This window comes from Hyla sarda, chromosome 5 (genome assembly GCF_029499605.1).
Source record: "Hyla sarda isolate aHylSar1 chromosome 5, aHylSar1.hap1, whole genome shotgun sequence".
NCBI classification, from domain to species: Eukaryota; Metazoa; Chordata; class Amphibia; order Anura; family Hylidae; genus Hyla; species Hyla sarda.
Window position 1 is genome coordinate 322,719 of NC_079193.1, and position 16,088 is coordinate 338,806.

Consider the following 16,088-nt stretch of genomic DNA (forward strand, 5'->3'; position numbering starts at 1 on the left):
AGGACCTACTAACCATAGCGGCCCATGTTCAGGCTCATCTTATCCTCCTACAATGGAGATGGGGCAGTGATTAGGCACCATGCTTTCCTGTCCAAGAATGGTGGGGTGTAATGGGCGGATTTAGCACTCGGAGGCCCCTTTTTGATCCAATTCTAGAAGTCCCCATCCAGTGGGTTGGTTGTGTTCTTCTGCTAATGACGTTTTGTTGATTTAGTGACTTTGTTGTACCTTTAGCCCTTCCTGACCCCCCAGAAGACCCTGAGATTGTAAGTAAGACGAGCAGTTCTTTGACCTTGTCTTGGTTCATGCCCCTGAGTGATGGAGGGTCTCCGATTATTGGATACAATGTTGAGATGAAGTCTCCGGGTGGTGATTGGCAGCGGTGTAACATGGAAATTATACAGAGCATGGAATTTAATGTCCAAAACTTGAAGCCAGGAGAGCCTTACCAGTTCCGAATCTCCTCCATTAACAAACTGGGCATAGGGGAACCGGTTCATTTGCCGCAGACAGTGCAGTTAGGTGAGGACTCGTGGCGACACAACCTAAGCCGCACACCGGCTGCCTGCATGGCTTCTACAAGTGGTTGAAGCAATGAGGTCCTGCTTAGAGCATGTTCTTTACAGTCACTGAACCAGCAGGGGAAGCAGTGAGATACGAGACCCTGTCAGAGCATGCTCACTACAGACACTGAACCAGCAGAGACAACAGTGAGATATGAGGTCCTGTCAGAGCATGCTCACTACAGACACTGAACCAGCAGAGAGAACAGTGAGATATGAGGTCCTGTCAGAGCATGCTCACTACAGACACTGAACCAGCAGAGACAACAGTGAGATATGAGGTCCTGCTTAGAGCATGTTCTTTACAGTCACTGAACCAGCAGGGGACAGCAGTGAGATACGAGACCCTGTCAGAGCATGCTCACTACAGACACTGAACCAGCAGAGACAACAGTGAGATATGAGGCCCTGTCAGAGCATGCTCACTACAGACACAGAACCAGCAGAGAGAACAGTGAGATACGAGACCATGTCAGAGCATGCTCACTACAGACATTGAACTAGCAGAGACAGCAGTGAGATATGAGGCCCTGTCAGAGCATGGTCACTACAGACACTGAACCAGCAGAGACAACAGTGAGATACAAGACCATGTCAGAGCATGCTCACTACAGACACTGAACCAGCAGAGACAACAGTGAGATACAAGACCATGTCAGAGCATGCTCACTACAGACATTGAACTAGCAGAGACAGCAGTGAGATATGAGGTCCTGTCAGAGCATGCTCACTACAGACATTGAACCAGCAGAGACAACAGTGAGATACGAGACCATGTCATAGCATGGTCACTACAGACACTGAACCAGCAGAGACAACAGTGAGATATGGGGGCTGTCAGAGCATGCTCACTACAGACACTGAACCAGCAGAGAGAGCAGTGAGATACGAGACCATGTCAGAGCATGCTCACTACAGACACTGAACCAGCAGAGAGAACAGTGAGATACGAGACCATGTCAGAGCATGCTGACTACAGACACTGAACCAGCAGAGAGAGCAGTGAGATACGAGACCATGTCAGAGCATGCTGACTACAGACACTGAACCAGCAGAGACAGCAGTGAGATATGGGGCTCTATCAGGGCATGCTCACTACAGACACTGAACCAGCAGAGACAACAGTGAGATACGAGACCATGTCAGAGCATGCTCACTACAGACACTGAACCAGCAGAGACAGCATAGAGATATGGGGCCCTGTCAGAGCATGCTCACTACAGATACTGAACCAGTCGAGACAACAGTGAGATACGAGACCATGTCAGAGCATGCTTACTACAGACACTGAACCAGCAGAGACAACAGTGAGATACGAGACCATGTCAGAGCATGCTTACTACAGACACTGGACCAGCAGAGACAGCATAGAGATATGGGGCCCTGTCAGAGCATGGTCACTACAGACACTGAACCAGCAGACCCAGCTGTAAGATTTAAGATCATAGCAATCAGACATTGAACCAGCAGGGGCAGCATTACGATGTGTGATCCAGCCAGAGCATTCTCTACAGGTACAGATACCAACATAGACTACAATAAAATATAAGGCTGTGTTGGAGCATGCTCTCTGCAGGCACTGAAGCAGCAGGGGTGGTGTGAACTTCTGCACCTCAGGGGCAGTGTGATGGCCTCACAGTCTGAGAGCAGAACTGTGAATGCAGCTTTGGATGTTACTGGAGTGACCCCTCTCTTCATGGAGATGTTGGTGGTGGGTTCTCTGCTGCTTCTTTGCTGCTTTGTTTTGGGGCTCTTCCTGAAGGGGGTGCAGCATGTGTTTAGCAGAGCTCTCCTGGCTGCTCCTGGTTATACATTAGGTTCGGGGTCGTTGCATGGCTTCAGGCCGTGAAGCTTGAGTTAAGGATGTGGCTTCTGAAAATCTGTGGGTGTTGGACATCTTTAATACATGAAGTTTGTGACCCCTGAGATGATACTGGGAATATGATGAGGGTCACCAGGCGAGGACCACCGCAGACCACCGGCAAAAAAGAACAGCCCCCCGCTCTGCCGGATCATGTGAATGGTGACCACTACTGTACACCGAATGTAGGGAAATGTATGGCCAATCACCACTGATCACTGCTGGTCACCAGAGGATCCTGAACCGCCACTGATCTGCTGATCGCTGGGCCGGCTCCAATCTGTAGATAACCCTGTACAAGGATCGGGCTGATAGAAAGATTCAGACGCTGTAAAAATCTGCCCTGATCCTGTCCAGCTGATCCAGAGCACGGCTTCACATGGGAGAAATGTCAAATCTATTAGAAAGTTATAGGACTTTCCTGAAGATTTATTTACAGCGGCCCTTTAAATGTTATGATAAAGGCCTGTGGTTAATGACCGGAGGGTCTGAGATGAGAATTAGGGGTCAGAGATGAGGCTAAGGGGTGAGAGGTCAGAGATGAGGGTCAGAGGTAAAGGGTAAAGGTCAGAAATGATGGTCTGTGGTCAGAGATGAGTGGTCTGGGTTCAGAGATGAAGGTTAGGAGTTAGAGATGAAAAGTAAGGGTCAAAGATGAGGGTCAGAGGTGAAGGGTAAGGGCCAGCGATAAGGGTCTGGGTTCAGAGATGAGGGTTAGGGGTACAAGATAATATGTAAGGGTCAGGGATGAGGGGTCAAAGAGAAGGGTTGGGGTCAGAGGTTTTAGGGTTCACAGATATGGGGTTAGAGGGTCAGAGTGACTGGGGTCACCGTTAGAGACTATGTCATCTATCCTCTGATGTCATCTCTGCACTTTATAGATAATACGAGGCGGACAATTGTGTCTCATCATAACACAATAATTTCCTTCTCATCTTGTAGAACATCAGGTGACGGTTCAGCAGCCGCTACAACATAAATCTGCGGTCCCGGGGGAGACGCTGCGCCTGGAATGTGAACTGTCCAAGGAAAGTCCTGATGTCACCTGGATGAAGAACGATGAACCGCTGCATCCAGGAACCAAATACCAGACCATGTCTGAGGGGAAGAGACAGATCCTGCTCATCCATGACATCTCCGCTGAGGACCAAGCCACCTACTCATGTGTCACCTCGTCGGGTGCTCAGACATCGGCCACTGTATCTTTGGGAGGTAAGTCTATATATATTTTCTCCTATTTCTGGGACTTGTGGGTGAGAGGGGATGTCTCACCTGTACGATATATGACCGTCCTGTAGTCCTCACCTGATGTCTTCTCCTTTTCTTTCCCAGTACAAACAATCACAGAGCTGGTGACGATACAGGACATCCTCGGTTTGGCTCATGAAAAGATGGATCATGAGTCAGAAGACAGTGCACAGCCCAACCTACCCCCAGAAGCCGCTCAAGAAGGAGATCTCCATCTCTTATGGGAAGCAATGACCAAAAAGAGGAGAATGAGCAAAGAGCCCACCTTAGATTCCATCTCCGAAGTCCCAGAAGAAGATTTAAAACTCAAACGTAAAAAAGAGGCCGAGCGTCAGGCAGATTTCTCAGGATACACTTCTGAAGACGTGGCAAAGACCAGCGAGGCTGATTTCTCTCTAACAAGTTCTGATGACGAGTCCCGGGCAGGGACACCATCTCTGGTCTCCTACCTTAAAAAGGCGGGTCACTCCACCATCACCTGTGGAAGTAAGGTCCAGACGGTCTCTGCAAGCAAGTTCTTCAGGCACTTTGAAATCTCAAACATCACCGAGGTGAAGGAGGTGAAGAAAACGGCACCTGTGGAAGAACCCAACTTGGCGGAAATATTTGATGATGATGACCCGGCTTTGGACAAGGCAGCCGTCAAGATTCAGGCGGCATTTAAAGGTTATAAGGCAAGAAAGGTGATAAAGCAACAGGAGTGTCCCGTGTTTACTGAGACCTTCAAAGACCTCTCCGTGGAGTCCGGAGGAACAGTCCACCTGGAGTGTGTGGCAGACAGTAAGAGCGACGTGACAGCTCGATGGATGAAGGACGGTAAGGAGCTGTCTGATGGTCGTCATTACCACATCGACAATTACCCCGATGGCACCTGCTCCCTCATAATCACGGCAGTGGAGCTCCAGGACACCGGCAAATACACATGCGAGGCCTCCAACAAATTTGGTGTGGTGTCCCACAGTGCCAATCTGGTGGTAGAGGGTAGAGAACCAGAGACTCCACAAAAACCCATCCACATTCCATCAAGAACCTCCATAGACAGCGAAACAGAAAGTTCTGGAAGTGACTTGGATGATGCCTTCCGGAAGGCTGGCAGGAGGCTCCATAAAATCTTCAAGTCTGCCAAGTCCTCCCTGGAGATGTCTGAAGAAGAGCTTTTTGTCAGTGCTGATGAGGGGGACCCACCCATAGTGGACCACCAGACCTACCGGGAGGACGACAGGTACATTTACATTAAGTTTGAAGTCACGTCAGAAGCCGCAGTCGCCGCCCATAGGTTCCGAGAAATGTTCTCAGCGATGGGGATCCCTGTAAAGATCGATATCCTGGAGCAGGGGCCAAAGAAGATCGAGTTACGGATAATGAAAGTAGAAACGGGGCCCACGGAGCAACAAAAGCTGGAGGCCAAGAAACAGATGACCTTACTGACATCAGACACAGGTAATATGTACACTGTAACTATATCAGTGATGTCATCAATGAGGGGCGGGGCTGGGATCATAGTAATATGTTCCTATTATATCAGTGATGTCATACAGGAGGCGGGGCTGGGATCACAGTAATGTTATATTCCTATTATATCAGTGATGTCATACAGGAGGCGGGGCTGGGATCATAGTAATGTTATATTCCTATTATATCAGTGATGTCATACAGGAGGCGGGGCTGGGATCACAGTAATGTTATATTCCTATTATATCAGTGATGTCATACAGGAGGCGGGGCTGGGATCACAGTAATGTTATATTCCTATTATATCAGTGATGTCATACAGGAGGCGGGGCTGGGATCATAGTAATGTTATATTCCTATTATATCAGTGATGTCATACAGGAGGCGGGGCTGGGATCACAGTAATGTTATATTCCTATTATATCAGTGATGTCATACAGGAGGCGGGGCTGGGATCACAGTAATGTTATATTCCTATTATATCAGTGATGTCATACAGGAGGCGGGGCTGGGATCATAGTAATGTTATATTCCTATTATATCAGTGATGTCATACAGAGGGCGAGGCTGGGATCACAGTAATGTTATATTCCTATTATATCAGTGATGTCATACAGGAGGCGGGGCTGGGATCACAGTAATGTTATATTCCTATTATATCAGTGATGTCATACAGGTTACGGGGCTGGGATCATAGTAATGTTATATTCCTATTATATCAGTGATGTCATACAGGGGGCGGGGCTGGGATCACAGTAATGTTATATTCCTATTATATCAGTGATGTCATACAGGGGGCGGGGCTGGGATCATAGTAATGTTATATTCCTATTATATCAGTGATGTCATACAGGGGGCGGGGCTGGGATCATAGTAATGTTATATTCCTATTATATCAGTGATGTCATACAGAGGGCGAGGCTGGGATCACAGTAATGTTATATTCCTATTATATCAGTGATGTCATACAGGTTACGGGGCTGGGATCACATGTCATTATATTACTATTATATTATATCAGTGATGTCATACAGGGGGCGGGGCGGTGATCACATGTCATTATATTACTATTATATTATATCAGTGATGTCATACAGGGGGCGGGGCTGGGATCACATGTCATTATATTACTATTATATTATATCAGTGATGTCATACAGGGGGCGGGGCTGTGATCACATGTCATTATATTACTATTATGTTATATCAGTGATGTCATACAGGAGGCGGGGCTGGGATCACAGTAATGTTATATTCCTATTATATCAGTGATGTCATACAGGAGGCGGGGCTGGGATCACAGTAATGTTATATTCCTATTATATCAGTGATGTCATACAGGAGGCGGGGCTGGGATCACAGTAATGTTATATTCCTATTATATCAGTGATGTCATACAGAGGGCGAGGCTGGGATCACAGTAATGTTATATTCCTATTATATCAGTGATGTCATACAGGGGGCGGGGCTGGGATCACAGTAATGTTATATTCCTATTATATCAGTGATGTCATACAGGAGGCGGGGCTGGGATCATAGTAATGTTATATTCCTATTATATCAGTGATGTCATACAGGAGGCGGGGCTGGGATCATAGTAATGTTATATTCCTATTATATCAGTGATGTCATACGGGGGGCGGGGCTGGGATCACAGTAATGTTATATTCCTATTATATCAGTGATGTCATACAGGAGGCGGGGCTGGGATCATAGTAATGTTATATTCCTATTATATCAGTGATGTCATACAGGAGGCGGGGCTGGGATCATAGTAATGTTATATTCCTATTATATCAGTGATGTCATACAGGAGGCGGGGCTGGGATCACAGTAATGTTATATTCCTATTATATCAGTGATGTCATACAGGAGGCGGGGCTGGGATCACAGTAATGTTATATTCCTATTATATCAGTGATGTCATACAGAGGGCGAGGCTGGGATCACAGTAATGTTATATTCCTATTATATCAGTGATGTCATACAGGGGGCGGGGCTGGGATCACAGTAATGTTATATTCCTATTATATCAGTGATGTCATACAGGAGGCGGGGCTGGGATCATAGTAATGTTATATTCCTATTATATCAGTGATGTCATACAGGAGGCGGGGCTGGGATCATAGTAATGTTATATTCCTATTATATCAGTGATGTCATACGGGGGGCGGGGCTGGGATCACAGTAATGTTATATTCCTATTATATCAGTGATGTCATACAGGTTACGGGGCTGGGATCACATGTCATTATATTACTATTATATTATATCAGTGATGTCATACAGGGGGCGGGGCGGTGATCACATGTCATTATATTACTATTATATTATATCAGTGATGTCATACAGGGGGCGGGGCTGTGATCACATGTCATTATATTACTATTATGTTATATCAGTGATGTCATACAGGAGGCGGGGCTGGGATCATAGTAATGTGATATTCCTATTATATCAGTGATGTCATACAGGAGGCGGGGCTGGGATCATAGTAATGTTAAATTCCTATTATATCAGTGATGTCATACAGGAGGCGGGGCTGGGATCATAGTAATGTTATATTCCTATTATATCAGTGATGTCATACAGGAGGCGGGGCTGGGATCACAGTAATGTTATATTCCTATTATATCAGTGATGTCATACGGGGGGCGGGGCTGGGATCATAGTAATGTTATATTCCTATTATATCAGTGATGTCATACGGGGGGCGGGGCTGGGATCATAGTAATGTTATATTCCTATTATATCAGTGATGTCATACAGAGGGCGGGGCTGGGATCATAGTAATGTTATATTCCTATTATATCAGTGATGTCATACGGGGGGCGGGGCTGGGATCATAGTAATGTTATATTCCTATTATATCAGTGATGTCATACAGGGGGCGGGGCTGGGATCACATGTCATTATATTACTATTATATTATATCAGTGATGTCATACAGGGGGCGGGGCTGGGATCATAGTAATGTTATATTCCTATTATATTAGTGATGTAATACAGGGGGCGGGGCTGGGATCATAGTAATGTTATATTCCTATTATATCAGTGATGTCATACAGGGGGCGGGGCTGGGATCACATGTCATTATATTACTATTATATTATATCAGTGATGTCATACGGGGGGCGGGGCTGGGATCATAGTAATGTTATATTCCTATTATATCAGTGATGTCATACGGGGGGCAGGGCTGGGATCATAGTAATGTTATATTCCTATTATATCAGTGATGTCATACAGGGGGCGGGGCTGGGATCATAGTAATGTTATATTCCTATTATATCAGTGATGTCATACAGGGGGCGGGGCTGGGATCATAGTAATGTTATATTCCTATTATATCAGTGATGTCATACAGGGGGCGGGGCTGTGATCACATGTCATTATATTACTATTATATTATATCAGTGATGTCATACAGGGGGTGGGGCTGTGATCACATGTCATTATATTACTATTATATTATATCAGTGATGTCATACAGGGGGCGGGGCTGTGATCCCATGTCATCATATTATATCAGTGATATCATACAGGGTGTGGGGCTGTGATCGCATGTCATTATATTACTATTATATTATATCAGTGATGTCATACAGGGAGCGGGGCTGTGATCACATGTCATTATATTACTATTATATTATATCAGTGATGTCATACAGGGTGCGGGGCTGTGATCACATGTCATTATATTACTATTATATTATATCAGTGATGTCATACAGGAGGCGGGGCTGTGATCACATATCATTATATTACTATTATATTATATCAGTGATGTCATACAGGAGGAGGGGCTGTGATCACATATCATTATATTACTATTATATTATATCAGTGATGTCATACAGGGGGCGGGGCTGTGAGCACATGTCATTATATTACTATTATATTATATCAGTGATGTCATACAGGGGGCGGGGCTGTGATCACATGTCATTATATTACTATTATATTATATCAGTGATGTCATACAGGGGGCGGGGCTGTGATCACATGTCATTATATTACTATTATATTATATCAGTGATGTCATACAGGGTGCGGGGCTGTGATCACATGTCATTATATTACTATTATATTATATCAGTGATGTCATACAGGGGGCGGGGCTGTGATCACATGTCATTATATTACTATTATATTATATCAGTGATGTCATACAGGGGGCGGGGCTGTGATCACATGTCATCATATTATATCAGTGATATCATACAGGGGGTGGGGCTGTGATCACATGTCATTATATTACTATTATATTATATCAGTGATGTCATACAGGGGGCGGGGCGGTGATCACATGTCATAATATTACTATTATATTATATCAGTGATGTCATACAGGGGGCGGGGCTGTGATCACATGTCATTATATTACTATTACCGTATATACTCGAGTATAAGCCGAGTTTTTCAGCACGATTTTTCGTGCTGAAAACACCCCCCTCGGCTTATACTCGAGTGAACTCCCCCACCCGCAGTGGTCTTCAACCTGCGGACCTCCAGAGGTTTCAAAACTACAACTCCCAGCAAGCCCGGGCAGCCATCGGCTGTCCGGGCTTGCTGGGAGTTGTAGTTTTGAAACCTCCGGAGGTCCGCAGGTTGAAGACCACTGCGGCCTTCAACATCATCCAGCCCCCTCTCACCCCCTTTAGTTCTGAGTACTCACCTCCGCTCGGCGCTGGTCCGGTCCTGCAGGACTGTCCGGTGAGGAGGTGGTCCGGTGGGATAGTGGTTCCGGGCTGCTATCTTCACCGGGGAGGCCTCTTCTAAGCGCTTCGGGCCCGGCCTCAGAATAGTCACGTTGCCGTGACAACGACGCAGAGGTGCGTCATTTGCGTCATTGTCAAGGCAACGCATCTATTCCGGGCCGGAAGCGCGGAGAAGAGGCGCCCCCGGTGAAGATAGCAGCCCGGACCACCTCCTCACCGGACCACCTCCTCACCGGACAGCCCTGCAGGACCGGACCAGCGCCGAGCTGAGGTGAGTACTCAGAACTAAAGGGGGTGAGAGGGGGCTGGATGATGTTGAAGGCCGCAGTGGTCTTCAACCTGCGGACCTCCGGAGGTTTCAAAACTACAACTCCCAGCAAGCCCGGACAGCCGATGGCTGCCCGGGCTTGCTGGGAGTTGTAGTTTTGAAACCTCTGGAGGTCCGCAGGTTGAAGACCACTGAGGGCGAATGATGAGAAGAGGATGATGAAGGGGGGGTGTGGGGATGATGAAGGGGGGTGGGGATGATTACAAGGGGATGATGAAGGGGGGATGTGTGGGATGATAAGGGGATGATGAAGGGGGGATGTGCGGGATGATAAGGGGATGATGAAGGGGGGATGTGCGGGATGATAAGGGGATGATGAAGGGGGGATGTGTGGGATGATAAGGGGATGATGAAGGGGGGATGTGCGGGATGATAAGGGGATGATGAAGGGGGGATGTGTGGGATGATAAGGGGATGATGAAGGGGGGATGTGTGGGATGATGACAAGGGGATGATGAAGGGGGATGTGTGGGATGATAAGGGGATGATGAAGGGGGGATGTGTGGGATGATGACAAGGGGATGATGATGAGGATGTTAATGACGGGTCTGGATGATGACAGGGGGGGATGAGGTATTTCCCACCCTAGGCTTATACTCGAGTCAATAACTTTTCCTGGGATTTTTGGTTGAAATTAGGGGTCTCGGCTTATACTCGGGTCGGCTTATACTCGAGTATATACGGTATATTATATCAGTGATGTCATACAGGGTGCGGGGCTGTGATCACATGTCATTATATTACTATTATATTATATCAGTGATGTCATACAGGGGGTGGGGCTGTGATCACATGTCATTATATTATTATTATATTATATCAGTGATGTCATACAGGAGGCAGGGCTGTGATCACATGTCATTATATTACTATTACATTATATCAGTGATGTCATACAGGGGGCGGGGCTGTGATCACATGTCATTATATTACTATTGTATTATATCAGTGATGTCATACAAAGGGCGGGGCTGTGATAACATGTCATTATATTACTATTATATTATATCAGTGATGTCATCCAGGGGGCGGGGCTGTGATCACATGTCATAATATTACTATTATATTATATCAGTGATGTCATACAGGGGGCGGAGCTGTGATCACATGTCATTATATTACTATTATATCAGTGATGTCATACAGGGGGCGGAGCTGTGATCACATGTCATATTACTATTTTATCAGTGATGTCATACAGGGGGCGGGGCTGTGATCACATGTCATTATATTACTATTATATTATATCAGTGATGTCCTACAGGGGGCGGGGCTGTGATCACATGTCATTATATTACTATTATATCAGTGATGTCATACAGGGTGCGGGGCTGTGATCACATGTCATTATATTACTATTATATTATATCAGTGATGTCATACAGGGGGCGGGGCTGTGATCACGTCATTATATTACTATTTTATCAGTGATGTCATACAGGGGGCGTGGCTGTAATCACATGTCATTATATTACTATTATATTATATCAGTGATGTCATACAGGGGGCGGGGCTGTGATCACATGTCATTATATTACTATTATATTATATCAGTGATATACAGGGGGCGGAGCTGTAATCACGTCATTATATTACTATTTTATCAGTGATGTCATACATGGGGCGGGGCTGTGATCACATGTCATCATATTATATCAGTGATATCATACAGGGGGTGGGGCTGTGATCACATGTCATTATATTACTATTATATTATATCAGTGATGTCATACAGGGGGCGGGGCTGTGATCACATGTCATTATATTACTATTATATTATTTCAGTGATGTCATACAGGAGGCGGGGCTGTGATCACATGTCATTATATTACTATTATATTATATCAGTGATGTCATACGGGGGGCGGGGCTGTGATCACATGTCATTATATTACTATTATATTATTTAAGTGATACATGGGGCTGAAATAGCTGTTGGGTGTCTGCAGTACACGATATGGCGGTTGGTTGTCTGCAGTACACGATATGGCGGTTGGTTGTCTGCAGTACATGATATGGCGGTTGGTTGTCTGCAGTACACGATATGGCGGTTGGTTGTCTGCAGTACATGATATGGCGGTTGGTTGTCTGCAGTACACGATATGGCGGTTGGTTGTCTGCAGTACACGATATGGCGGTTGGTTGTCTGCAGTACACGATATGGCGGTTGGTTGTCTGCAGTACACGATATGGCGGTTGGTTGTCTGCAGTACACGATATGGCGGTTGGTTGTCTGCAGTACACGATATGGCGGTTGGTTGTCTGCAGTACACGATATGGCGGTGACGTACTACACTCTCTTATTTCAGCGCCCATCTTTATCACGGAGCTCCAGAACCAGGAGGTGTTGGACGGATATCCCGTTAGCTTTGATTGTGTTGTGATTGGAAAACCGATGGCGACCGTGCGCTGGTCCAAGGACGGTAAAGTGATCGAGGAAGACGACCATTATATGATCAATGAGGACCAAGATGGCTGCCACCAGCTCATCATCACCGCTGTGGTGCCCACAGACATGGGGGTCTACAGGTGCCTGGCCGAGAACAGAATGGGCGTGGCCTCTACCAAGGCGGAGCTCCGGGTGGACTGTGAGTCATATATATATATACAATATTACGGTATACGCACCCCTCCCCCCAGGCACCCCCCATTGTCTGACAACCTACCTTCTGACTAATTCTCTGTGTTTTAGTGACCAGTACAGACTACGACACAGCAGAGGCCACCGAGACCTCGTCCTACTTCAGTGCCCAGGGATACGCGTCCAGGTACCATTATTACATCATGTCTGCGCTCACTATTCTGCTGTTACATCATGTCTACACTCACTATTCTGCTGTTACATCATGTCTTATCCTCCAGAGCTGCACTCACTATTCTGCTGTTACATCATGTCTGCATTCACTATTCTGCTGTTACATCATGTCTACACTCACTATTCTGCTGTTACATCATGTCTTATCCTCCAGAGCTGCACTCACTATTCTACTGTTACATCATGTCTTATCCTCCAGAGCTGCACTCACTATTCTGCTGTTACATCATATCTTATCCTCCAGAGCTGCACTCACTATTCTGCTGTTACATCATATCTTATCCTCCAGAGCTGCACTCACTATTCTGCTGTTACATCATGTCTTATCCTCCAGAGCTGCACTCACTATTCTGCTGTTATATCATGTCTTATCCTCCAGAGCTGCACTCACTATTCTGCTGTTACATCATATCTTATCCTCCAGAGCTGCGCTCACTATTCTGCTGTTACATCATATCTTATCCTCCAGAGCTGCGCTCACTATTCTGCTGTTACATCATGTCTTCTCCTCCAGAGCTGCACTCACTATTCTGCAGTTATACCATGTCCTATCCTCCAGAGTTGCACTCACTATTCTGCAGTTATACCATGTCTTATCCTCCAGAGCTGCGCTCACTATTCTGCAGTTATACCATGTCTTATCCTCCAGAGCTGCGCTCACTATTCTGCAGTTATACCATGTCTTATCCTCCAGAGCTGCACTCACTATTCTGCAGTTATACCATGTCTTATCCTCCAGAGCTGCACTCACTATTCTGCAGTTATACCGTGTCCTATCCTCCAGAGATGCACTCACTATTCTGCTGTTACATCATGTCTTATCCTCCAGAGCTGCACTCACTATTCTGCTGTTACATTATGTCCTTTCCTCCAGAGCTGCACTCACTATTCTGCATTTATACCGTGTCCAATCCTCCAGAGATGCACTCACTATTCTGCTGTTACATCATGTCTTATCCTCCAGAGCTGCACTCACTATTCTGCTGTTACATTATGTCCTTTCCTCCAGAGCTGCACTCACTATTCTGCTGTTACATCATGTCTTATCCTCCAGAGCTGCACTCACTATTCTGCTGTTACATCATGTCTTATTCTCCAGAGCTGCACTCACTATTCTGCTGTTACATCATGTCTTATCCTCCAGAGCTGCACTCACTATTCTGCTGTTACATCATGTCTTATCCTCCAGAGCTGCACTCACTATTCTGCAGTTATACCATGTCTTCTCCTCCAGAGCTGCGCTCACTATTCTGCTGTTACATCATGTCCTATCCTCCAGAGCTGCACTCACTATTCTGCTGTTACATCATGTCCTATCCTCTAGAGCTGCACTCACTATTCTGCTGTTATACCATATGTTATCCTCCAGAGCTGCACTCACTATTCTGCTGTTACATCATGTCCTATCCTCCAGAGCTGCACTCACTATTCTGCTGTTACATCATGTCCTATCCTCTAGAGCTGCACTCACTATTCTGCTGTTATACCATATGTTATCCTCCAGAGCTGCACTCACTATTCTGCTGTTACATCATGTCCTATCCTCCAGAGCTGCACTCACTATTCTGCTGTTACATCATGTCCTATCCTCTAGAGCTGCACTCACTATTCTGCTGTTATACCATATGTTATCCTCCAGAGCTGCACTCACTATTCTGCTGTTACATCATGTCCTATCCTCTAGAGCTGCCCTCACTATTCTGCTGTTATACCATATGTTATCCTCCAGAGCTGCACTCACTATTCTGCTGTTACATCATGTCCTATCCTCCAGAGCTGCACTCACTATTCTCCTGTTACATCATGTCCTATCCTCTAGAGCTGCACTCACTATTCTGCTGTTATACCATGTCTTATTCTCCAGAGCTGCACTCACTATTCTCCTGTTACATCATGTCCTATCCTCTAGAGCTGCACTCACTATTCTGCTGTTACATCATGTCCTATCCTCCAGAGCTGCACTCACTATTCTGCAGTTATACCGTGTCCTATCCTCCAGAGATGCACTCACTATTCTGCTGTTACATCATGTCTTATCCTCCAGAGCTGCGCTCACTATTCTGCTGTTACATCATGTCTTATCCTCCAGAGTTGCACTCACTATTCTGCTGTTACATCATGTCTTATCCTCCAGAGCTGCACTCACTATTCTGCAGTTATACCGTGTCCTATCCTCCAGAGATGCACTCACTATTCTGCTGTTACATCATGTCTTATCCTCCAGAGCTGCGCTCACTATTCTGCTGTTACATCATGTCTTATCCTCCAGAGTTGCACTCACTATTCTGCTGTTACATCATGTCTTATCCTCCAGAGTGGCACTCACTATTCTGCTGTTACATCATGTCTTATCCTCCAGGGCTGCACTCACTATTCTGCAGTTACATCATGTCTTATCCTCCAGAGTTGCACTCACTATTCTGCTGTTACATCATGTCTTATCCTCCAGAGTGGCACTCACTATTCTGCTGTTACATCATGTCTTATCCTCCAGGGCTGCACTCACTATTCTGCTGTTACATCATGTCATATCCTCCAGAGCTGCACTCACTATTCTGCTGTTACATCATGTCTTATCCTCCAGAGCTGCACTCACTATTCTGCTGTTATACCATATGTTATCCTCCAGAGCTGCACTCACTATTCTCCTGTTACATCATATGTTATCCTCCAGAGCTGCACTCACTATTCTGCTGTTATACCATATGTTATCCTCCAGAGCTGCACTCACTATTCTGCTGTTATACCATATGTTATCCTCCAGAGCTGCACTCACTATTCTGCTGTTATACCATATGTTATCCTCCAGAGCTGCACTCACTATTCTGCTGTTACATCATGTCTTATCCTCCAGAGCTGCACTCCCTATTCTGCTGTTACATCATGTCTTATCCTCCAGAGCTGCACTCACTATTCTGCAGTTATACCATGTCTTCTCCTCCAGAGCTGCACTCACTATTCTCCTGTTACATCATGTCTTCTCCTCCAGAGCTGCACTCACTATTCTCCTGTTACATCATGTCCTATCCTCTAGAGCTGCACTCACTATTCTCCTGTTACATCATGTCCTATCCTCCAGAGCTGCACTCACTATTCTGCT

General features: G+C 45.9%; 1 protein-coding gene across 1 annotated transcript in view; it reads left to right on the forward strand.

Moving 5' to 3' along the window:
- Positions 1 to 16,088, forward strand: part of OBSCN (obscurin, cytoskeletal calmodulin and titin-interacting RhoGEF) — a 577,179-nt gene that overhangs the window by 244,828 nt on the left and 316,263 nt on the right. The window contains 4 exon segments of the mRNA XM_056518694.1: positions 3,367 to 3,636; positions 3,757 to 5,112; positions 12,483 to 12,761; positions 12,866 to 12,941. Coding sequence (XP_056374669.1) covers positions 3,367 to 3,636; positions 3,757 to 5,112; positions 12,483 to 12,761; positions 12,866 to 12,941 — 1,981 coding nt within the window.